Here is a 26,331-nt window from a genome sequence, read left to right as displayed (position 1 = left end):
AAAGCCATATGAAACAGACTCACAGCTAATACCGTACTGAATGGGCAAAAACTGAAAACCTTTCCTCTAAGATCTGGACCATGATAAGGAATCCCACTTTCACCACTGTTATTCAATATAGGACTGGAACGTGCTAGCTAGATCGATCAGACAAAAGAAAGAAATAGCATCCAAATTGGACAGGAAGTCAAATTATCCTTCCTTGCAGTCTATATGATCTTATATTTGGAAAAACCTAAAGACTCCACCAAAAAAAGAAAAAACTATTAGAACTGATAAATGAATTCAATAAAATTGCCAGATACAAAATGAACCAACCAAAAATGGTAGCATTTCTATATGCCAACAATGAACAATCTGAAAAAGAAATCGAGAAAATAATCCTATTTACAATAGCTACAAATAAAATACCTAGGAATAAACTTAAATAAGTGAAAGAGCTCTACAATGAAGCTCTAAAACACTGATGCAAAAAATTGAGGACACAAAAAATGGAAAGATATTTCATATTTGTGGATTAGAAGAATATTGTTAAAATGCCCACACTACCCAAAATGATCCACAGATTCAGTGCAATTCCTATAAAAATACCAATGATAGTCTTCAAAAACATAGAAAAATAATTCTGACATTTATATGACATCACAAAAGACCCAGAATAGCCAAAGCTATCTTGAGCAAAAATAACAAAACTGGAAGAATCATATTACCTGACTTCAAATTATACTACAGAGCTGTAGTAACCAATACAGCATGGTGCTGCCATGAAAACAGACACATAAACCAATGGAACAGAATAGAGAACCCAGAAATTAATAAAATAAGAAAAAATAGAGACTAGAAAAACAGTAGAGAAGAACAAAATGAAGAGTTGCTTTTTTGAAAAGATAGACTAAATTTACAAAACTTTAGACTGAGAAAAAAGAGAAGATTCAAAATCAGAGATGAGAAAGGAAACATTACAACTGATACTACAGAAATACAAAGGATAATATTAGACTATTATGAACAATAATACACCAACAAATTGGATAACCTAGAAGAAACAGAAAAGTTTCTGGATACATACACACTCCCAAGATTAAATCATGAAGAAATAGAAATTCCAAACAAACTAATAACAAGTTAGGAGATTGAATCAATAATATACAGTCTCCCAGCAAAGAAAAGCCCAAGAGCCAACAGCTTTGCTGCTGAATTCTACAAAACATTTAAAGTAAAACTGATATAAAACCTTTTCCAGCTTTCTCCCAAAAAAATTGAAAGGGAGGGACTACTTCCAAATTCATTTTACAAGGTCAGCATTACCCTAATACCAAAGCCAGAGAAGGACACAACAACAACAATACTGGTCAACATTCCTGATGAACATAGATACAAAGATCCTCAAAAAACCTAACAAATCAAACTTAACAGACATTTTAAAAGACCATTTACCATGATCATGTGGGATTCATCCTGGGGGGCAAGGATGGTTCAACATACACAAATCAATAAATGTAGTACATCACTTTAAAAGAATGAAGAACAAAACCTATATGAGTATTTCAGTAAATGCAAAAAAAGATTTTACAAAATTCACCATCCTTTTATGATTTAAAAAACCCTCAACAAATTAGGTATAAAGAAATGTAACTCAATACAATCAAGGCCATATGTGGTAAACCCACAGCTAAATTCATATTCAATGAAGAAAAGTTGAAAGGTTTTTCTGTAAGATGAGGAGTAAGACAAGGGTAACTCTCACCACTTCTATTCAACATAGTACTAAAAGTCCTAGCCACAGCAATTTGGCAAGAGAAAGAAAGACAAAACATTCAAACTGGAAGCAAAAACATTAAATTGTCCTTGTTTGCATATGACATCTTATCTATAGAAAACCCTGAAGACTCTACTGAAAAACTGTAACAATAAACTAGTTCAGTAAATTTGCAGGATAAAAAACAAAATACAAAAATCAGTAGCATTTCTCTATATTAACTACAAGCTATCTGAAAAAAATTAAATAAAAATCCTATTTATAATAGCTACAAAAATAGTTAGGAATAAACTTAACCAAAGAGATGAAAAGTATCTGCAATGAAAACTATAAAATATTGATAAGGGAAATTGAAGAGGATGCAAAAGAATGTAAAGATATTCTATGTTCATGGATTGGAAGAATACTGTTAAAATGTTTAATACTACCTGAAGCAATCTATAGATTCAACTTAATTGCTACCAAAATATCAATGACGTATTTTTTTATAGTGATGGGATCTCGCTATGTTGACCAGGCTAGTCTTGAACTCCTGGCCTCAAGCAATTCTCCCATCTCAGCCTTCCAAAGTGCTAGGATTACAGCCATGAGCCACCACACCCAGCTATCAGTGATACTTTTCACAGGATAGAAAAAACAATCCTAAAATTCATCAATCAAAAAAGACCTAGAATAGCCAAAGCAATCCTGAGCAAAAAGAACAAATCTGGAGACATCACACTACCTGACTTCAAAATATACTACAAAGCTATTAGTAACCAAAATAACATGGTACTGGCATGTAAAGAAAGACCAATGGAATAGAAGATAACCCAGAAACAAATCCACACATTTATAGCCAACTGATTTTCAACAAAGGTGTCAAGCACACACAATGGGAAAAGGTCAGTCCATTAAAAAATCGTGTTAGGAAAACTGGCTATCCATATGCAGTAGAGTAAAATTAAACCTTGGCCGGGCGTGGTGGCTCAAGCCTGTAATCCCAGCACTTTGGGAGGCCGAGATGGGCGGATCACAAGGTCAGGAGATCGAGACCATCCTGGCTAACCCGGTGAAACCCCGTCTCTACTAAAAAATATACAAAAAACTAGCCGGGCGAGGTGGCGGGCGCCTGTAGTCCCAGCTACTCAGGAGGCTGAGGCAGGAGAATGGCGTAAACCCGGGAGGCGGAGCTTGCAATGAGCTGAGATCCGGCCACTGCACTCCAGCCTGGGCGACAGAGCGAGACTCCGTCTCAAAAAAAATAAATAAATAAATAAAATAAACCTTTATCTCACAACATACACAAAAATCAACTCAAAATGGATTAAATACTTAATTGTAATACCTAAAACAATGAGGTCTTACACAGAAGAAAAGCTTCATGACATATGTCTAGGCAATGATTTTCTGGATATGAACCCAAAAGCACAGGCAACAAAAGCAAAAAATAGACAAATGGGATTACATCAAACTAAAATGCTTCTGCACAGTGAAGAAAACAAGCAACAAAGTGAAGAGACAACCTACAGAATGGGAAAATGTATTTGTAAACCATATGTCTACTAAGGGTTAATATCTAAAATAGAAGGAAATCAAACAACTCAATAGCAAGACAACCCAATTTAAAAATGAAGAAAAGGCCTAAATAGACAAAAAAATTAAAAGACAAATGCCCAACAAATATATGAAAAAAATGCTCAATATCACTAATCATCGGGGACATGCAAATTAAAACCACATTGAGATATAATCTTATACCTGTTAGAATGGCTATTATCAAAAGATGAAAGATAAGTATTGGTGAGAATATGGAGAAAAGGTAGCCCTTGCATATTGCTGGTGGAAATGTAAATTAGTACAGCCATTATAGGAATCCATATGGAGGTTCCTCAAAAAATTAAAAATAGAATTGCCATATGATCTAGTAACAGTCTATATACCACTACTGGGTTTATATACAAAGGAAATGAAATAAGTATATCAAAGAGATATCTGCACTGCCATATTATTGCAGCATTATTCCCAATAGCCAAGATATGGAATCTGCCTCAGTGTCTGGATTTAAAAAGATGTGATATATATGCCATTAAAAAGGAAATTCTGTCATTTGTGACAAGATGGATAAAACTGGAGGACATTAAGTGAAATAATCCAAGCACAGAAAGACAAATACTGCATGATCTCACTTATATGTGGAATATACAAAAGTTGATCTCATGAGAGGAATAAGTTCAAGAGATCTATTATACAATACTGTAGCTATAAATAACAAAATATATTATTGAAAAATGCTGAGTGAATATTAAGTGTTTGCACTATGTAAGATCATGCATATGTTAATTAGCTAGATTTATTAATATCACAGTGTACATACCCTTTAACGCATCAAGTTGTACTCAATAAATACCTACAATTTTATCTGTTGAGTTTTAAAAAATAAAATTTATGAAGGAACACAGCCTAAAAGATAACATGCCAAACTGATGCACTGTGTTTCAGGGTTATTTGGTTTACATTTTGGTTTTCATATTCAAAAGATAACTTCATCAAGATAGAACAGTTATCTTAATTACTTAAAGTATAGTCACTATCATCTGAAGGTCATGTGTCAGTTGGGATTATAGCTGGCGTAAGTTGGGGGATGAGAAATGGACCAATGATATCCATTTGCAGTTCATTCACTGCCAGATCTTGTTTGGCCTTGACCATTTCTCACTGGAGAATACACTCATTTGCCATGAGTGTTACGGTGTTTGTTATCCAACAATCAGAAAGACCAAAATTAGGCAAGGCAACCAGGTCTGAACATATGGAGAGTCCCACATGACCCAGATGCTCCCTCATTAGAGTAATAGATTGAGGCAAAGTGAGGTGGCAAAGGTACAGATGGAGGACCCCCGCCATTGCCAAAACCAGAATCACAAGTCTGCCATAGTGAGCAAAACAGCATCCAGTGTGGGCTAAAGGCTTGGCATAAAGAAGAAAGACCCCTTACCTTCCTGGCTTCTTTCTCTCTCTTCAAGCAGAATTGGGCTCTATATGAGATTATGGGACCTAGTGAATGGACCATCCTATGTGTCAGCAAAATACAGGAAAATGAACATCTCTGAAGCCTACTCATTTGCATGTGAGAGCTGGATTGTTTCATAAGCATATTTTATGTTCATCACACTTTTAACTGAAAGCTAGGAATATCTCATTATATTTTAATTATAAAATGACCCACTTCTTCCCTTCCTGTATTTCTTATACAGACATTATCACTTAATATAATCCAGGCCTTATGCCAATAACTAGACAGATTAGTATATACCCTTGCTCTGATTTTTCTTTTATGCTCCATATCTCATTTGCTCTTTGATTGTTGTTGGCTGACAGTAATAATCCTTATACCACTTATCACTTTTGACATGAGAGTATTAGGACATTTTACTTATGAATTTGAGTCCCAGCTCTGTTGCGTAAGTTCTCTTTAGCCTGTTATACTTTGGTGTGCTTTTGTTTAGATCTGTGTGTGTACACACTCATATGTTTTAATGAAGATAGGTTGTGTGTAAATTTTGTCACTATCTTGTTTTTTTATCCCCTTGTGTAAGTATTGAAAAGCCTCACTGAATGGAGAATTTCTAGAATTTGTATTTTCTGTAGAGTAGGAAATGGGCTTCTGAAATCACTGAGACAAGCAATGCTTCTTTTTTCTTATTATCTCATGTGTTTGTCACTCTCCCACCTCCTTGGTTTATTTTGTAATCATGTGTGATTTCATGACATTTCCAAAGGGGGGGAAAAAAGTCTTTCCTACTCTTTTACACAGTCAACACAACATTTGTAACCCAGATGTGGATATATTTCTCTCAAATGCAAACCAGTTCTCCAACTGGCGCCCTTTAATTCATCTCTATTCTGACACTGTCTACCCGGGATTGGTGTTGGATGCTATAGATTGAGGGCTTGATCTTACAAGACTGCCTCTATTTCTAACACCACTTGCAATAATAATCTGTCACCTATACTTCTGACCAACCAACTATAAACTGAGGTTCCCACAACCCCCTCCACTGGTTCCATTAATTTGCAAAACAACTCACAGAACTCAGGGAAACCCTTTGCTAATATTTTACCCGTTTATTATAAAGGATATTACAAAGCACACAGATGAACAGCCAGATGGAAGAGATGGATAGAGCAAGGTATGTGAGAAGGGGCACAAAGCATCCATGCTCTCTCAGGACTCACCACCCTGTGGGTACCTCCCTATGTTCATTAATGCAGAACTTCCCTGAACCCAGTCCATTTGGCGTTTTAATGGAGGCTTCATTTTGTAAACACAATTGATTAAATCACTGGCTACTGGTTATTGACTCAGCCTTCAGCCCCCTTTTTTCTCCCCAGAATTGAGAGTGGGGCTGAAAGTTCCAACCCTCTAAGCACATGGTTGGTTCCCCTGGCAACCACTACCCTTAGGGTACCCAGAGCTCACCAAGTTGTCTCATTAGAACAAAAGATGATCCAATCAATCACATAGGGAATTACAAAGGTCTTAAGAGCTCTGTTTCAGGAACTGGGGACAGAAACCTATATGTATACACATCTTATGTCATATCACATTATGATTTGTTTGTATTTCCCTACTAGGTATGTGTCCACTTCTGTGTCTCCAGTGCTGGTACAATGCCAGGCACAGAGTGGGTGTTCCCCTCCCCCAAATTGTTGAGAACTACATGAATAAATAAATAAATATACTATAAAAGAGACAGTTTATTCTCTGATTGTTATTTATTCTTAAGCAATACAGCCAGAATTCTGGGATTTCTGGCACATAGTGCAGTCTTCCTCAAGTGTTCATCTTCAGGGCAATTAAAGTTGGAGTGTTCTATCAAAAAGTAAATCCTTTAAGGATTCAATGTTATATTTATTCCAACAAATATTTCACTTCCAAGATTAGGCTGTAGAAAACAACAAAAACAGATATTGCCCCTACTGTATACCAGGTTCTGTTCTAGGCATTGTACAAGGAAGGACAAAAGTTCTGCCCTTGAAGACATCACAGACAAATGGAGAGGGACACACAAACAGTAATCCCATTTGTTGGGTAGATGTCGGGCTAGAGATCTGTATAGTGCACTATGGCAGTGACAGGACAGCCTCTTAATTTTCCTACAGAGCCTGACAAAGTCTTCCCTACTAAGGTGGTCACATTTTCATTAGGTCTGAAAAGTAATGGAAATCACTGTTTCTTCTTTTAAGTCTGCTTCATTAAACCTATATTCTCAAGGACCTTCTTTAACTTTATATGCTTATTTTCATTCAACGCTGACCAACTACTGTGTAACTTTACACTGGTCTGGGCTCAGGATGCAACCAAGAATAAGACAAGCAGGACATCCCATAACTAAGAAAAACAATATTATGTAATTATTTGTGATAAGAGCTAGAAACGAGAAACATAAGGTAAGAGATTCATGTATAATTAAAATACCTAATCTAGTCTGCAAGAGCAGGGAAAGTTCCCTCAAGGAAATACTACTTCATTTACCCAATCATGTGTGAATTTATCCCCATCTGTTCACTGAGATGAAAAACAGTAGTGTAGTGCCATCATATATATTAGGGACAAACAAAGCCCCTTGGCACTTTATTTTGGCAGAGATAGGTCTTACACGAAAAGAGAGAGGGCTGAGTTCCAGAAACTATTCAAATACTTTTATATAGTAAAGCATCAATTCATTGTTAATTCCAAGGGATATTAAGCACATAATATTTCTAACTCTGCACAACCATAGGCACAGGCATCTCCTGCCAAGGTGATCCATGCTGGGTGATTGTTTGCCTGTTTGACTCCGAATTCTATTTTTCCTGCCTACTTTCCACTCCAGTTCTTACTTGCTTGGCTCCCTCTGTGCCAGTGCCAAGCCACTATCCCACCTGCAACCTACATATGCCTTGCTTCTGTCTTGTACCTCACTGGCCCTTCCTTGTGGATTTCTCTAATTCAACCAATAACACCATGGTACCATGTGTTAATTCCACACATCTGCTCTATTTCTGCTGAGGCTGATGCTGAACTGAACCCCAAGGAAGTCTTGTTACTTTTAGAGTGTGACAGAGCTGTAAAATAAGATCTTCAGATCTAAAATCTAAGGACCATTTTGTTTAGTTAAAAAACGTCTGGCCAAGATGTAGTCATAATAAATGTATGGCTAAGACTAAATATTACTAAAGTTTTTAAAACAGCATTCTATCAAAATAATTAAAGTAGCTTACGACTATTATAATCATCTTAGCCTGTACATTGAATGACTTTTCTATTTTTCAGTGGTTTTTCTGTTTTTTTCTCCCTTCCCCATTTTCTCTCTAATGTCAATTTGAACCAGCACTGTCCATTTCAAGGTCACATCATCCAGATTTAGGACAATTCCAGGGAAGTTGGACATGAATTAAGGAGAACTCCAAAAGCCTTGCTGAGCTACAGAGATGCCAAGGGCCTTGTTGCTTATAAGAGCAAGAATCTTTTAAGCCACAGAAAATGTTCAGTCTACTTTCTTTCCTTTTAAATAAAATTAAAATTAAAATTAAAAAGAAAGAGAAGGAACCAATCACATTTCAGATTCCAGGCAGGGGTAGGAGCAAAATTACAAATGTTAGTGGCCCTCAACTGGAGGAACTCAGTGTCTTTAGGATGAACTGAGATTTTCCATGTCATGGGGTAAGAACCATAATAGATGTCTGGATCAAGTACTCTTGGCAGAGGAAGCAAAAGGCCCTCCTGTAAATAGAAAAGGCATCTTTTACATACCTAACAAGCAGCAGAGTCTCCTAGCCATGGGATCCATTTGGCATTAGGGATGAAAACTGACTTTCCTGGAGGAGAGAAATCCCCTTCTACCCAGGAGCCTTGGCTTCTTAGCACTTTGTCCTTGTAACATGTATAAGACCTAAACTGATTTTATAAGATCTTTGTATGTGTTCCTCAGTAGATTATATACTCATGGAGGTTATAAGTCTTTTATCATCTTGGAATCTGCATCCTCAGTGATATTACAAAGTGCTTTGTAATAATAGTAGTAATAATGATGACAATGTTAATGCAGTTGTAATTGATTTCATAACAACTTCACCCTCTTATGTAATATAGTACATATTATGGTGATATTCTAACCAGTTCATGCATATGCATATATGTGTATATTTATTAAACCTATAGACAGACACTGTTATCATGTTTATACAGATAACTGAGGCATAGAAAGGTTAATTAGTCCAAGGTCATCAGAACTAATAAATCACAAACCCCAGCTTTGAAGCCAAGAAACCCTGACTTCAGAGTTCTCCCTCTTAACCACTACACTTGTCCGTGGTAATGTCTTAATAAAAATATTTCTTAACTTTACTTAATATTGAGAACAGAGAAAACAAAACAGGTTAAATTCAGCATGTTTTAAATGCTAAAGACATATGCTGTTAAAGTTTGAGGTAGAACAGTGTAGTGGAAATAGAACCATAGGCCACATTCTAGAGATGCTTCCGATGCTATCTGGCTGTGTGTGTCTGAGTTCCTGAAACCCATAAAGGGAGAAGAACAACTTTATAAATGATTCCAGTTTTGAAATTGTATGTTTAATTGCTGTTACCCATGTGCCTTTCATTATGTCATCATCTTTATCCATCTAAACAGATATTCCAGCATGATAGGAGAAATATAAGGTGTGGGAATTAAAACATTAATAATTTTCTCTAAAATCACAGGTCTATGTACAGCAAAGAAGATCACCTATGAAGTCACATTCTTCTGAGGAAATATTAAAATTAGGATGAGGAAAAATCAAAATGGCATATGAATAGTGGGAAGTGTGGACTTTGGAATCCAATTGATGTGTAAACTAATTCCTGTGCCCCCATGCACCATCCATATGCTTTGGAGGGCAAATTACCTAAACTTGCTGAACTTTCACTCCTCAACAGTAAAGCAAGGATAATTAGGCCTACAGGAGGGATCTTGTGAGCATGAAAATACTATGCTGAAGTGCCTAACACCTATTAAACATCTATTTAATAGATGATGGTAATTAACATTTTACTCTTCTTTGATGAGTCTCAATCTTCAGTTATGGCAGTGTCGTTATTCGTGAAAACTTGTCTCCTGACAATTCCTTGTTTTAAAGGGGAATACACTGTGCTGGGTGCTATAAGGATACTAAAGAATTATTAAGATATAGTCCCTGCTATTAGGGAGCTTCCAGTCTACATAAGGGTGTTATGATTTAAAGGGTAATACATATATTTATTAGTTTTAACAAGAGAGAGATGCCTATAATAAAGAAGGGAGAGTCAACCAGTTCAGGGTAGGAGAAATATATCTGAGGCAAATATGGTCAAATAAGAATTCAGAATGTAAATAATCATAATGGCAAATAATAAAGTAATGCAGTTAAGTAAAGTCCTCACTTAATATTGTGGATAGGTTTTTGGAAACTGCACGTTTAAGCAAAACAATGTGCTATATAACAAAACTAATTTTACCATAGACTAATTGATATAAACAAGAGTTAAATTCTTACAGCATAAAGTATGGCATTTCACTTAAAGTTCCAGTCTTCAAAAACCTACTAGTATAAAGTGAGGTCTTACTGTAACCTCTTATAATGTGTGTATATAATGCCTCCTTGGGCACATTGGCAGTCTGAATCATTCCTCATCATTGCAACTCACACAGAAATGAAAAAGAATTCAATCCCAGCATGAACCTTGTCATAAATTCTATTACAATTTATTTCAATTTGTTTCCATGTGACCTTATAATTTAATATTATAGGCTGAAACTCTACCTGAAATGATCAATTATCACTTTCTCTAATTCTTTTGAAGTGTTAAATGCAAATTACTGTCTAATTCAACATCTCTCCCCAACACCTTTTAAAAGGATTGTGGTTCCTCAACATTTTTGTTTTGTTTTTAAAGTCATGGGCCTCTCTTATCAAACAGATCTCCAACTTGACATTTCTTAAACATTCCTTCCCTAGATTTTTATTGGTGAGATATCCATGTATTTCATAAAATCAACAAGAGAATCCCTGATTGCTCAGGAGAAAACAATTCTGACCGGAGAATGCTGTTACCTGAACCCCTTACTTCGAAGGATCATAAGATTCACAGGTGAGTACAAGACGGTGCTGAACTAAGCTCTCACATAAAAGTAAAATTACTAAAGGCAATCACTAGATAAAATAAGCTATGGAAGTATCAACATTAAAAACAAGGGCTGTTTTGGGGATTTTCTAAGTGCAGAAATTGAGCCTGATCCTACTGCCACATCAAAATTTTGACCCTTGAAGTGGTGCTTCTTAAATTGTCTTATGAATGATTTCAACCGATTTTCCCCACACACAGTAGTTACCTGAGATTCTCCTGGACATATGTTTTAATATTGACTGGATATTGCTATACACCTTTTGGCAGAGTCAGGCAAGGGGTTGGGGTGAGGGAGCATCAGGGTACACCAGTAAAATAAATTTAGAAATAATCAAATTTCCTGACAGAGATTTCCCATCCAGTAATTTTGTTATGCAGGGAATTTAACAAAGAGTGGGAAATCTCAGCCATCAGGTTCTTGAAAATATGCCTTTTCAAGTTGGAAAACAAATGCTTTTATTAGTGTTTATGATAGAGAATAATGAAGGCATATTCTACATCCCTCCTTCTAGGAATTTTATGAAAAGTGAGGTGCTAGTGATTAATAATTGCAGATATGGGAATAAATGTGTATGGGTACAGGTAGGAATGGAGATCTTACAAAGTTCTTACACATTTAGTACTCTATAAATGATAACTATTACAGTATTCTAATGAGATCCTACAAATGCCTACTGACCAGATGTTTAAGGGAGCCATGATACCATTTAGAACAAGAGAACTGACAACTGAGAAAGTGAGGGTCATGCTCTCAACAAGCCTTTTGGTAATCCTTAATCTTTTTTTTTTTTTTTTTTTTCCTGTTGTAGGAAAGGATTGAATTTCTTCAAGTAATAAGCAAATACCACATCAAAATCAAATATGTAATAACTTGTCTGGTTGGAGTGGAAATGAATGAAATAGTGCAGTGGGAAACCTAAGAAAATCTTATTTAAAAGAAGTAACCCTTAGCATTAAAATAGTCTCAGGCATTTGATGTTATTTGCAGAATAAAATTTTTGCAGACAATGGAAGTTTGCAATTGGCTTACGGGTATACCCTGGTCAATATGATGCCACTACTGTCTAGTTCACTCATTCCAAACAATGGTTTGTTCCAAAGATGTCCAGAGTTTGATCACTTCCCAGAGGGGCAAGATAAGAGATCAAGGGGAAGTGAGGAGAGAAGACAATATTTATTATACAGAACACTGAACTAGACATTTTACATACATTATTTCATTTAATCTACCCAAAACCCTGTACGGTATTTTATTTTATTTTTTAGACAGAGTCTTGCTGTCTCCCCAGGCTGAAGTGCAGTGGCACGATCTCGGCTCACTGCAACCTCCGTCTGCGAGATTCAAGCAATTCTCCTATCTCAGCCTCCTGAGTAGGTGGGATTACAGGTGACTGTCCCTAATGGTGGATAATTTTTATATTTTTAGTAGAGAGGGGTTTCACCATCTTGGTCAGGCTGGTCTTGAACTCCTGACTTCAGGTGATCCACCTGCCTCAGCCTCCCAAAGTGTTGGGATTACAGACATGAGCCACCATGCCCGGCCCCTGCAATGTATTTTATAGTCCTAGTTGTACATATGAAGAATCTTGACAGGAAATGGGGTAAAGTAACTTTTCCCAAGGAGTAACGCATGCACACACACGTACATAATTTGATTCAGGGAAGATTTTATGATCACTGTCCAACCTGCTTCCTGTACATGTAATTACAGCAAGTTATTTAAAACAGAGATTTGTTACAATTAAATTGGAATACCTTTAAAAGTCACTGCTATTTCCCTTAGCAAAGATAAATTACACCCTTTGTGACCCAAACACCTGGAGCAGGGTCCAAGGAATAGAAATTTTGACTGGCACTTGTCATTTGTATAGGCCTCTATGCAATAGTAGCACAAGTCTCTGTTCATCGAGGGAAGCCAGAAGATCCCTACCATCCAGGAACCAGTCCTCTCGATTGTCTGTTGTGGTATCTAAAACTCCCACTTGAGACACCACATTGCAATGAGGCATGGTTCAGGAAGACCACTGTTAAAGTAGAAATTTGTCACCCTGGAGGAGCATCAAATTCCCACTTATAATCAATGACACATTAGTCCATTTGGATCTGTCATAAGCTAATAGAGATCTGGACCTTGGGAGGATAAGCCAGAGACATTCAAATAAGGTGAGTTAGAGTTCAGCATCATGAGATTCTGCTTCTAAAGAAGGGATGCTAGAGCAGAGAGATAGCCAAAAGGTAACATTTAAACTTTGGAGAATTAGAGGAAACAGCATTGAAAGGCTAGGGGGATTGCTGGGTTTAGGGGAAAAAAAAAAAAAAAGCACTTGCTTCATGCTTTCCCTCTTTTGTTTTTTATGACTCTAGGATCCACCCAGTTGCTCAAGTAAAAAACCTGAGAGACACCTTACGCCATCTGGGAACTTGTTAGAAATTCTTAGGCCTCATTCTATACCTGCTAAATCAGAAAATATGGGGATTAAGTCTGATTATTTGTGTTTTCACAAGTCATCCATGTGATTCTGATGCATGGAAAGTTTGAGAACCACTGGTTTAGGTGATTAAAAGTTCTTGTCTCCCTACATCTTGTTTTGCAATATCATTGCATTCACCCCAGCCCCACAAAGCTACCATCTGTTGACCATTTTGTAGCTATTGATCTTTTTGAAGCAAAAGTATGAGAAAGTCAATTCTCTGCTTAAAACCTTTCAATAGATTTCTACTGTTCTTAACATAGCCTACAGAGCCCTTCACAATCTGAGGTCCTCGCATGTCTCCAGCCTCATCCAGAGCCACTCCCTCGTGAGACCCTCTCCCATCATGCTAAACAGCTTCACATGCCCTCCAAAGGAAAGTGTGAAGCCTTGCCTCAGTACCTGCACATGTGCTGCTCCTTCAGCCTAGAATATTCTATTGCCACCCTTTCACTTTAGAAGCTGGCCAAACCCTACTCATCTTCAGAATGCTGTTTAGACATTACCTGTTTATCAATCCCATCAACTAGTTGCCTTGTCTTCTAGGCCTCCACTGAGCCTTGCGCCTACATCTGTTATAGGCATTTCTCATGTTACTATAGTTACTTAAATCTGTTACTCCTATTAATTTGTGATCCCTTGGAAAGCAGAAGTTGTATCTTTTGCATTCTGTATCAACTGCATACTTCGAAGTACCTGGCACATAAGTTGCCAAAAAATGATTTTTGAGAGGTAATATGGTTTGGTTTTGTGTCCTCACCCAAATCTCATCTTGAATTGTACTCCCATAATTCCCACATGTTGTGAGAGGGACCTGGTAGGAGATAACTTGAATCATGGGGGTGGCTTCCCCCATACTGTTCTCATGGTAGTGAATAAGTCTCAAAACATCTGATGGTTTTATCAGGGGTTTCTGCTTTTGCGTCTTCCTCATTTTCTCTCTTTGCCTGCTGCCATCTATGTAAGACGTGACTTGCTCCTCGCCTTCTGCCATGATTGCAAGGCTTCCCCAGCCACAAGAACTGTAAGTTCTTCATTAAACCTCTTTCCTTTGTAAATTGCCCAGCCTTGGGTATGTCTTTATTAGGGTGAATGAAAAGCAAATATAAACTTTGCTAAATCACAGATTTGCCTAGAACTAGTTTCATAAATGCTGATTCTTAAGCATTCATTTGCCTTCTGTTTAATTAACTTTATTACCACTTTCAGCTTAGTCCTAGGAAATTAAAGTGCATAAATAAGGTAATTTCTAAGAGAAAGAGAAGTCTGTTCTGACTTTTCATGTAGGAAGGGTGAAGGAATGGGTCTATTTATCTTGAGAAGGGTAACTTCTTCTGAGTATATGTGAATTTTTTTCACAAGAAAGGGTACTACTTAGAATAAAGGCTGTTTAAATGGAAATGTTTTCTTTGGGAAAATATTAGAGTAAAATAAGGGAGTAATCAAAATAAACTAGAAAAACTTATTTTGAAGAGCTTAGTCTTTTTTCTAGCCCCAAAGCTACCAAAATACATACTACGCAAGTGACGTTGGAAAATGACAACTGTTTCAGCTAACCATTCTAACGAACCTGAAATGGCATGACTTTTCTCTTGCAGTTTATGTAATTATTCTACAATCCACTACAAATAGTATTTTCCAAAAAATATCAACTTCACATTGCAAAAAAAGGCCAATGAATTAGTTTTTAAGAAAACAAGGCTTTATGCTGTAAAAGATGAAAAAACTTGGGATTGTAATACAATTCTGGTGAAAGTAAATTGATATTTAACCCTTTCTGCATTGCAATTTGACAGTGTGTTTCAATAACCTTACAAATAATGGTCTTTTTTTAACCCTAATGAAAAATTGGAAATGTAGATTAATTTTTGTGGACTAAAATTATTTTATAAGTTAGATATCTCTCATTTTTGAAAAGAAATAATGCTGCCATTTTAAGTTGCAACCTCAGAAAATGTATTAAGAATTTTTCATATAGAATATTCATGATATGTGAAGTCAAAACACTATGAATCCATAATTGTTTTTAAATAAAAAGAATACAACATTATGTAAGTGTATATGTGTATTTGTGTGTGTGTTATCCATAGCAAAGAGACTGAAGGGAAATACACTAAAAATTAGCTGTTGTCACTTCTGAATTGTAGGATGATGAGCAAATTGGGCAAATAATTTTTGGCTTTCTAATGTTCTGTAATTTTAATTTTTTATCCTGAATATGTGTACTTTTAGAAATCAGAAAAAGAACTAAAGATAAATTTTTTAAAGAGTGAGGGCAAAATAAAGGCCATCCAGAAGGATGGCCAAGTTCTCTAACATAGTCTGCAGTGTGGATAGAAGAGGAAAAATGTCAACTTGCTTCTCTAATTCTTTGTCTCTGTGTGGCATGGATTTGAAGGTTAGGCTTCTGCTTCACCCCACAGATCCAAATTAAGTTTTAAATGAGATAATGGCAAGAATAGTGAAGTCAAAGAGAAAACATTCAAATTCAACCATCCCCTCCTTTAGCAAATGCTAATGGTGTTGACTTTGACAGAGAGTATTAAATTCCTTTGATTCACAAATCCAACAATAAATTTTTTCCCCAAGATTCTCATTATAAGAAGGCTGCCTGTCCTCCCAGGTTTTAAGCATAAAACATCAGAGCTAAACTTCTCTATCCACTTCCTTCTAAACCATTGTATAATTTCTCAAGTTATATAGTGTGGGAAGGGAGGAAAGGAACTGGCTAAATTAACAGATTTTACCTATACTTTATAAAAACAAATGTAATCAAATTAGTAACATGTATGAAGACTCCTCTCTCTCATTTTTTCCCTCTTCATTTCTTTTACTTTATACCGTTTCCTTTGCTACTACATTACATTGCATAGTAACAGCAATACAGATTTATGTTCTCGAGAGAGTTAAACATCTACATTTCTTTTTCAGTGGCAATGACTAAATAAGGAAGTTACATTTTCCACAAAAAAAAAATATGAAGTTCAGTTCAATTCTGTTCACAAATATACTTGTGTAAATATTTTTGTAAATATCAATTATTAAATAGTAAATGTTTAATATTGAAAAGTAATGAATAGGCAGCATTAGAATTTGATGAGGGTTTTTGGTTTGTTTACCATATAGAAGGAAAAATAAATTAACTTTCCCTTCCTGAATAGCTGCTTTGAGTTAATTAAAAAACTGATCCAAATCTGCCAACATTTGACTGTTCGCACCTAAAGTAGCTTGTCATCCAGAGCTATTCATTATAGTCTTTTCATTTGGGGTCACACAGTTGATCCATTATCACTTCTAATAAAAATTTAATTAAATACCAACCAAGTCTTCTGCCATTCAGGGCAGGTCCGAGGATTAGGTAGCACTGGACAGACTAAAAAGTGCCATGGTAAACAGCTAATTCATGTAATGCTAATTAATTTCCATAAATCAAGTGTGGTCTAAGTGAAAGCATGAATATTTTAAGTGCAGTTTCAAAGGTCATGGCATTTTACGGTTGTAAGAATTGATACCCTGGGACAAGCTTAATGTCAGCCTTTTTGAGAACTAGAAAGTCCTCGATTTTGAAAGTCATTTAAATGTACTGTATCAGAAAAGAGATTTTATTTGATTTGATCAGTCTATTTCTGTTTGCATTCAGTATTTATAGTTAAAATACAGCTGGGGGCACTGGTCATGTTCTTTCAACCTTCAATGAAATACTCATTGAGCATCTATGAGATGTTAGGTACAGATTAAGGTGTTGACTATATATGAGTGACCCAAATGCAAATGTGCCCTCCTTCAGTTTATAGCCTGATAGAAAAAGCCAGACACTAAACAAAATAAATTATAGTGTTAGAAAGTAAGTGTTACAGAGAAAAATAACTAGGGAAAGGAAATAAGGAGTTTGTGGTGGCAGATATGTAACTTTAAATGGAAAGGGGAGGCTGTCATACCATGAGAATTATCGAGTTGGCAGTGAATTCATAGCAGGACAGACCAATCAAGACAGGGATGATCCCAGTTAACCAGATGCCCAGGGAACCAGGCCAGCTCCATGTGCTGACCAAGGAAGTTCAAGCTGCCCAGGTAGTCTAAAGATAAGTAACAGTGCCCAGGCACCCAACTTTCTTTCTGAGCCATGAGTCTAGACCATAAAAGAAAAATGTCAAGAGCAAGGCAGAACATGGGCCTATAAGTAGATGGAGATAATTTCTAGAACTCAGCAACAGGAACCATAGTTGAAGCTCAGGTACACAGGTCAAGAGGAAAGAGCCAGGAAGAATGTTAAGGGAAAAAAAATGGAACTCCTGTTTCTGGACCACATAAGCAGCAAAGCCACTAGACTTAGAGACTAAGATGCTTGCTACTTCCTACTAGGGATCAGGATTGGGCTTGTGACTGGGATTCAAGGACGCAGGGGAGGAAGGATGCTGAAGCTGGTACCATGACTGGCCTAGAAGGTGTAGCCAGGGAGCAACCTTTGCTTGGGTCTCAAGAAATTGTGATGAAGTTGCTTTTGGTTCCTCTGCTCAGTGCAGGGACTGATTCTATTCCTCTTTGAATGTCATCCTTGGTGAGCCAGAATATTACAGATCTGAACAAAACTCCTACCCTAGAACTCCGTAGATTACCCTAATCATCAAGAGGAAAGTTATTGAGTCATATGAGACTCTAGTGATTCTTTTTTGAGGGTCCTCCTTAGCGTTAGTGTTTAGAGGCTGGACTCCAGTAAAGGACTGAGCAGAAAACTGCTTTCTCTAGCACTTTGCGGGTTAGACAATGCAAATTCATGACACTACAGTGAACTCAATTGCTGTAAAACAGTGTTTCTTACCCTCTGCACTATTGACATTCTCTGCCAGGTAATTCTTTGTGTAGAAGTAGAATACTGACTGTGTGCATTGCATTAATACGATGTTTAGTAGTACCTCTGGCCTCTATTCACCAAATGCCAATAGCACTCACTCCTCCACTAGTGGGAATCAATCAAAAATGTCTCCAAACATTATAAAAGTTCCCTGGGGTGGGGTCACCCTCAGCTGACAACTACTTTTATAAAGGTTTTTAAGTATATTTCAAAAACTTTTAAGTTGTATAACATCTTGTATAACAAAAATATTCATTTAACAACATTAGGCACTAACTGATGACTCAACAGTTAGTAAAGAGTAGTTTCAAAGCTTTCTATAATAATTTTTTTAAAGTAGTGTGTATTTTGGAAGCAACTTACTTATTTTTATTTTCTGAGACAGGGTCTTACTCTGTCACCCAGGCTGGAGTGCAGTAGCATGATCACAGCTCATTGCAGCCTTGACCTCCCAGACTAAAGCAATCCTCCCACCTCAGCCTCCTGAGTAGACGGGAGCACAGGCACACACTTGTCCTTGCCCAGCTAATTTTAAATTATATGTAGAGACAGGGTCTCCCTATGTTGCTGAGGTTGTGTCGAACTCCTGGGCTTAAGGGATCCTCCAGCCTCAGCCTTCCAGGGTATTGATATTATAGGTGTGAGCAGAAACAATTTAAGTTATTACATTAGGACATAATGAAAGTGTTTAGGAAATGCATCAAGCGGAGGGCAACAGCACCAGATCTCCGTGTCTGTAAATCACACACAGGGCTGGCAGCTGCCCATGGGGGTTTGATGCTGATCTTGTGGTAGGAATGGAAGTAGATTCAGATCATCAGCTTCAGCTTTAGAAACATATAAACATGGAATCACAAAAGCCAAATTTGAAGCCCTCTAGAAATCCAGGCCTCGATATTCCTGTATTTCAATACCTCTTGGTAGCTACATTTTTTCCTCCACATTTAGTTTGTATCAGGGCATATTTTCTAGACTTACTTGCATCCACATGTTCCATTCCACTTGAAAGTTACCATGGCCTCTGGCAAACTTTTGTTTTCCTCTCTGTTAAGCAGCATTTGGAATTATACTGCCTAGAGGGACCAAGAAGATATTTAGAGGCTCGGTGGCGGGAGAGAAGGCTTATATTTGTGAGATAAAGCACTGGGGAATTGTCCTGTCAAAGGAGTAAAGAGGACATTCTTGAGATAAAATCCTGTTAAGAAGTCGAGTAATTTTATGCTTTGAAGAAGTAAAAATGTATTTGTTCGTTCTTTTTGTTTATAGAAATATTTAGTGGGCTTTCTAGTTGATTACTCATCATCTTTATTAAGTAATTATCCTTCATCTTCACTTATCGTGAGTAATTACAATGACAAATACAGGGTGTTTGTTTGTTTGTTTTTTTTTAAACCACCAGCTTATTGCATTGTAAAAGGTGCTTTATTAGTGCAAAGGATGAATAACTGAGTCAAATATTTGTTTCAGGTTGTTACAACTGTAGGTTTCTTATCTCTTTCCTGCATTTAAAAAATAATTTTATAATCAATTTATAACCCTTTCCCTTAGTTACATCTGCTTCTCTCAGTCATAACAGCAATATCAATAAAGGGCTCACAATTTACAAAGTGTTTTTACAACTGTTTTTTATGATTTCAATAATCACCCTGTGATATAAGGACCACTTATGGTTCAGATAAAGTAACTAGGTTCAGATTAATTGACTTAAATAAAATCTATTCTTATGATTTCAACCATCCAATCAAGACAAGCAGGCTGTTGTCAGCCTTTGGTGTTTGTGCAGTATCTATAGGAGAAAGAGACCACAGCATTGCCCTGTAAACACCTGAAATTTACCATCCAAGGAACTGATGTATTTGATTTTGTCAAACTTGTTTTTGAAGCACAATATATAAGGCATATGGATCAATTTGCACCACTTGTGTTTGTGTCATGCTAGAAAAAGAGTCAGATTCGTTGCTAAAGTGATGAGAAAAGTGCCTTATTCAAATGACATGTCATACATATTCAATCATCTTCTTTTTGGAGAATTGACTACAAAATTGAAGAACTCTTATTCTGTTGTGGCAAGTGCAATACATTTCACAAGAGACATGCTATGAAGTCCTTGCCTCTTCTCAATGCTGTGTGTGTGCGTGTGTGTGTGCTCCCAAGCATAAGCTAAAATATCTTCATGGTCGGATGCTTATCCATATGTATGTTAATACATGTATAAATAAGCTGAGAGAATTATGATTAAGAGTATAGACTCTGGAGCCTTACTATTTGGTTTCTAACCCAAGCTCCTCTACTTACTAGCTGTGTGACCTTGGTCAAGTTAATTGACTTCTCTGTATCTCAATTTCCTCATCTGTAAAATGTAAAGATAATAGCATCTACCTCCAAGTCGTGGTGAGCATTAGGTGATCTAATATTGCAAAGCACTTAGAACAATACCTTGTATGTACTAAGCACAGCATATTAGCTATTGTTGTTGTTATTATTACCTGGTATCCATGGCAGTCATAGTTAAAGATCTCATCAGGTCAGTACACCTTTATAAGGAAATGGGGTGAACATGGTAACCTCAGATAAATTATCTTTACAGGAAACTTCCAGTTTGAATAAAGCATGTTAATGAGAAAGCATTTTACCACTTTTCCTTTTCCGAAAGAAACTGTGGTTTCCTGAAGGAATAGTCTTCAATAGTTGAATTGGGGTACCTTGGCAAAAATGGAACTAGATTAAGATTTTCTACTGGGGATCCTGATGTGGAAAAGAAAAAGCAAAAGTGAACTGTATGTGTTTCTTTAATCTTGTGTTCCATTTCCAATGGTGTTTTGATGAAAGATGTGATCTACTAAGAGCTGGTGGTTGCATCAGAATGTGGTTGGGGAAACAGAATTCCCTAGGTATTCCTCTTACAGTGTCGAAATGGCACTGGTAGACCCCTGCCATTTGCTTGTACTTGTCTGTGTGGGATAAGATTTTTCATCATTTTTTTCTACCAAAACAGAGGCTAGAAGCTGATGGGAGGCCACGTTTTCTCATTTTGTGGACATCATGGTAAAAAAGCTACCACAAAGAGATGCACAAAGCTGGTTAGATTTTGCAAAAGAGAAAATGTTCAAATATTCTCAACATCACACAACATGCCACTACTTTCACCATCTTTCATGACATCATTTTACCATAGAGAAACAAAAGAACAGACCTCTTTTAACAGTTTTTTGTTTTGTTTTGTTTTTTTGTTTTTGGCTTTTGAGACAGTCTCGCTCCATTGCCCAGGCTGGAGTGCAGTTGCGCAATCTTGGCTCACTGCAACCTCCACCTCCCAAGTTCAAGTGATTCTCCTGCCTCAGCCTCCTGAGTAGCTGAGATTATAGGTGCCCAGCACCACTGGCTAATTTTTGTATTTTTAGTAAAGATGGGGTTTCACCATGTTGGCCAGGCTGGTCTCGAACTCCTGGCCTTAAGTGATCTACCCACCTCTGCCTCCCAAAGTCCTGGGATTACAGGGACAAGCCACTGTAGCCACAGGTTGTGTTTTTGTTTTTGTTTTTGGTGGTGGTGTTGTTTGAGAAAGAGTTTTACTCTTTTTGCCCAGGCTGGAGTGCAATGGCACTATCTCAGCTCACTGCAACCTCTGCCTCCCAGCTTCAAGCGATTCTCCTGTCTCAGCCTCCTGAGTAGCTGGGATTACAGGCATGTGTCACCACACCCGGCTAATTTAGTATTTTTAGTAGAGACTGGGTTTCACCCTATTGGTCAGGCTGGTCTTGAACTCCTGAACTCAGGTGACTCGCCTGCCTCGGCCTCCCAAAGTGCTGGGATTACAGGCATGAGCCACCGTGCATGGCCAACAATTTTTGATAAGAGATTGAGAATGAATGTTAAGGAAAGTAGGGAGGGGTGGCACAAGCTGCAGTTCAGACTAAGCAATTGTCCACAGAGTAGCTTTTCAACATAGGTGTAGAGTATTGTTGGCAACTTAATCCAGATAAATTGTTTTTATGTCTTTTTCACTATTCTTTTTTAAAGTTCCATGTGTTAGTTTCCCCACATGAAAATATATAGGAGTTTTTATGTGCCCACGTGTTAATGCTGAAACTGACAACCATTGTAATTTCTCAGAATCAGAAATAGGGACATTTCTAAGATATGCATGTCTCAATAAAACTACCCATCAGTACACTTCCCAAGTTCATAATGACTTCGGTTTCCTGTGCTTCACAAACATCTCCAATAAAAAGTATTTGTTGTGTATGACATAGATCTCCATACTCTAAGGTTTTTTTTATTCTCACTGCATTAGAATAGAGAATGCTTTCATTTGTGAATTAGGATTTACAGTTTTCCAATTCATGAGACACTTATGAAGTCCCAGTTTTTAATGATCACTTATGTTCTAGTTGTCTAGCACTATGCCTGACTTTGTGAATTTTATAAAAAGGAGATATGATCCCTGTAACTTACATGCTAAATGGTTTGCTGTCAACTCTATGTTCTCTGAAATCAACATGAATTAGAAAATATGGACAAGTTTCTATGCTCTTTTATCTTCTTCTGTTACTTTCTAAAGTTCCTTCAGCAGCTCATTCATTGATTCCGCAATTATCTGTTAAATGTTTACTATGTGCCAAGTTTGATGCTAGGTGCTGGGAATACAATGATGAGCAAAAACAAATGGGTTCCTTGCTGTAGTAAAGCCTGCATATTCCACAATTCTAATGTGACAGATGGAAATTATTGAAGAATCTATGCAATAAGTTCCTACTGAAACAAGAAATATGAAAGAAGAGAATAATGGTACCATACTAGTCTAAAACAGGAGATTTTTCCAAGGTCCAATGTGATCTGTGATTATTTCTCCCTATTTACTCTTAAATAGGGCTAGACCTATGCACGCTGTGTTCATCAACAGAAGTGTAACTTGCTCGTGGCCAACTTTTCAGAGCTACATCTTGAAAGCAGATGTACGCAGCCCCAAGTCAAATCCCTAGTTAGCAGGCTTCCTACTAGAGCTCCTCAACTCCAAGGAACTAGAATCTACTGTCCTCACTGTGTGGCTCATTGGTGCTCTATAGAGCGTGCACAAAGCTGCTATAGCCAGCAGCAGCCATGCTCTCCAGAAGACGTGGATCTAGTCCTCAGAATGCGAAATGCCAGTGCCTGTGCCCCTGCTGCCTCCTGCCGAGTTCTTGTCCAGGAGTGTCTCTCTAAATACATTTAGAAAAAAACAGGTAAGAGAGGAGAGTCTTAGGCAAATTCAGAGCGAACTCATCCAGTGGGGAGACAGAAGCCTTGTTTTCTGGGGAGTCTAAATCCTGGATCTCAGAGTCAGGGGCCCTATAATATGAGATAGAAAACCTTTCCCCAGGTTTTCTCCTGCAGTCTCTGTAGTCTCTGTCTTCTGAGGAGAAGCTTGAGTTTTCCATGAGATGAAAGTGTGTGTGTGTGTGACGAGAGAGATACTAAACATGTTCCATATGAAGGTTATCGACAGTGGACCCCTCTCACTCATCCTCCCTTCAGTTCCATCTTTTTTCACTGTCGTCATGTATGATTTTAGTGGACAATTGAGAGATGATCCATCAGAGGCTGTCAGCAAAGTGCCTTTTTGACTGGAGAATTACACATTTATCATTTGGTATACAACATTTGGCCTTCAGTTTTGAGGCTCTACCCAAGGTCCCAGACTTTCGGGGCTTCAAAGGAACATGGTCCTTCCTTTGCTCACCCCACCAACCCCGGCTAATTGTTACTCTATTCCATGCATCTAGACTTCCTAATGAAGGTCTGCTGTGTGGACAGCACTGAGCAGTCTGGTTCTGTACTTTTCCCAGTTCTGAAGGGATCCTGGAATGAGCCCTATTATTGTTTGTCAGGCCAATTATTGGTGGTTTTGAAGATCCCCATCATGCATGTTTCCTGGTTCTGTCACTGTTTTTACTACATTCTTGCTGGAGTCAAGGACTGGAGTCCTGCGCTGAGTCCACAGCAGGAATAGGGTCACAGAATTTCTCTCCATGTCCTAAACCACTAGGGATCAAAGATCCTAACTTGTCCAAAGACATCCTATATGAGATCAGATGGGGTCCAGGTAAAACCCTGAGAAAAAAAGTGAGAGACTTTAACACTTTCATCATTCACTTTCTTCATCCTTTGTTTAGCCCAGTGTGCATCCATTACGTTCTTTTAGGCCACAAAGAGCTCAGGTTTCCTTAGACAATCCATGTTACTGGGACCTGATCATGGCCATCAGCAGCAGACCCCAAGTTTTTTGTCCTTCTTCCAAGCCTCTTAACTAATTTGACCCTTCCTTGGCCATTGCTAATGCAGTTACCCTGTGCTGTGGTGCCAAGCTGGATGTCAAAGTTCTCTAAGAGGTTTGTAGGGTTCCCAATCTACACTCCAGCAGGAATACAATGCCCTTTGTCCACATTTCCAAAAAACCCTTCTGGAGATTTACATTTCCCAGACCCTAAGGCTTGACACCAGCCTGAGGCAGGGAGCCTGGAAGTACCTCTTTACTCCTGTAATCAGACCAGGCAGGACTCCAGCTCCTCCTGTGACGCCCACGTCTGCTTCCTCCCCTACTCTGCAGTGGATTTCAGAAACTTCGTAAGACTGTCTTGCCCTCCGGGTTATAGCTCTTGATCTTCCAAACCAAGCATATTCAGAATTCTGAACACAGCCACAGCAATCACAACAAGCACATAGCTCTGGCAAATCAAAAGTGCTTTACTTTTGGACTTTTGTGTCTGTTGTAAATTGGAAAATCCATTCAAAAATATAATCGGCTTCTCTGAAGGAAGAAACGTCACAGATGGAGCAGAGCCTTAAGATAAATAGAACCATCCGAGGGGTTGCTGCGTTATGGAAATGAAAAATATCTATTAAAAAATATGATCTCACCTGAAGAATTTTAGATGCCAAACCAAGATACAGAGACATTTTTAAACATCTTCAAATCATGCCTTGCAATACTGGAGACTAATTGGTGTTTCATCTGACTCTAAGGGCAAGAGTAGCTGTTTTTAGCTTCTGAGGCTTGTAAAAATACACACAAGGAGCTCAGGGTTAAGTAACAGAAAGATGGCCTGAGTTCCTTTAGAAAAGCCCTGTATGATCTGACATGGTCTGTGAGTCACCAGTGCGGGTTCCACCATGCTTTGTTGCTGTGGCCTGCACGGGGCAGGTAGGCTTCCCAGGCTGATGCAGTACCTTCTAAAGCTGTATCAAATGCACCAGAATCAAGTGTTTGGACAGCAGATGCTCCTGAAGGCAGCAGAAGAAACAGACACAATCCACAGAAGGCAAAGAGAAGAAGAGAAAGCCACTTTCAGCCTTGGCATACAGGACAGTGGCGTGGAGAGCTGGCCATCATACAATCACTGTGACCACAGAGCTGGCACTGACCCAAGGAACCTAGAAATCCTCTGCCACAGAAAGAATAAAACCCACCCTAATTGGAAACACTTCTGACAAAATGCCAAAGGGAGAGCCTGCCACTTTTCCTTTTTCAGATCATAAATTACCCTAGTTTCCTGGAAAAGTTATGTCTGGACAGACTTATTGCCCCTTGAAAGACCCAGAAACCTGGTCTTTGAGAATCTTGCTTGAAGATGTAGAAAATCTCCACCCATTTAGACTTCCAGCACCTGGGGGGTGAAAACTGCCTTCGATGATCAATGAATGCCTGCTCTCAGAGGTCAGACCCAATGAGTATGAGCCAGCAGAAGCTATTAAAAGAGCTAGTTCTCATTATGATAAAGCACATACTGGCAAAGCCACAAAAAGAAAGATTATAGCAATCAATACAGACAAAAATGAAAACCAGATGAAGGTTTCAGCCAACCTAGTCTTTGCTTCTGCTATAATGGATTAATTTTGGGGTGCTGAAGTCAGCACAATTTGCAGATTCAGAACATTGAGTATGGGAGTCAAATTTGGGTAGACATTTAGTTGAAACTATTGCAGACCCTTGACATTTAGAAAGGTCAATGCTGCCTCTCACACTTGTCAACTTCTACCTTCAATTGCATATAAGACATCTTCATCTCTTCAACCCACTTATAGCTCCACACGGCCTTTCT

At 37.8% G+C, this 26,331-nt stretch overlaps 1 protein-coding gene across 3 annotated transcripts in view; it reads left to right on the top strand.

Moving 5' to 3' along the window:
• Positions 1–26,331, top strand: part of PLPPR1 (phospholipid phosphatase related 1) — a 312,263-nt gene that overhangs the window by 268,963 nt on the left and 16,969 nt on the right. For all 3 annotated transcript variants that reach the window (XM_023201405.3, XM_023201411.2, XM_023201415.1), the window contains one exon: positions 10,762–10,894. In XM_023201405.3, coding sequence (XP_023057173.1) covers positions 10,762–10,894 — 133 coding nt within the window. The remainder of the gene's footprint in view (positions 1–10,761; positions 10,895–26,331) is intronic.

The sequence above is a fragment of the Piliocolobus tephrosceles genome, chromosome 14 (genome assembly GCF_002776525.5).
Source record: "Piliocolobus tephrosceles isolate RC106 chromosome 14, ASM277652v3, whole genome shotgun sequence".
Lineage (NCBI taxonomy): Eukaryota > Metazoa > Chordata > Mammalia > Primates > Cercopithecidae > Piliocolobus > Piliocolobus tephrosceles.
The sequence above is the reverse complement of the archived record's forward strand: the minus strand, read 5'-3'. Positions and strand labels throughout refer to the sequence as shown.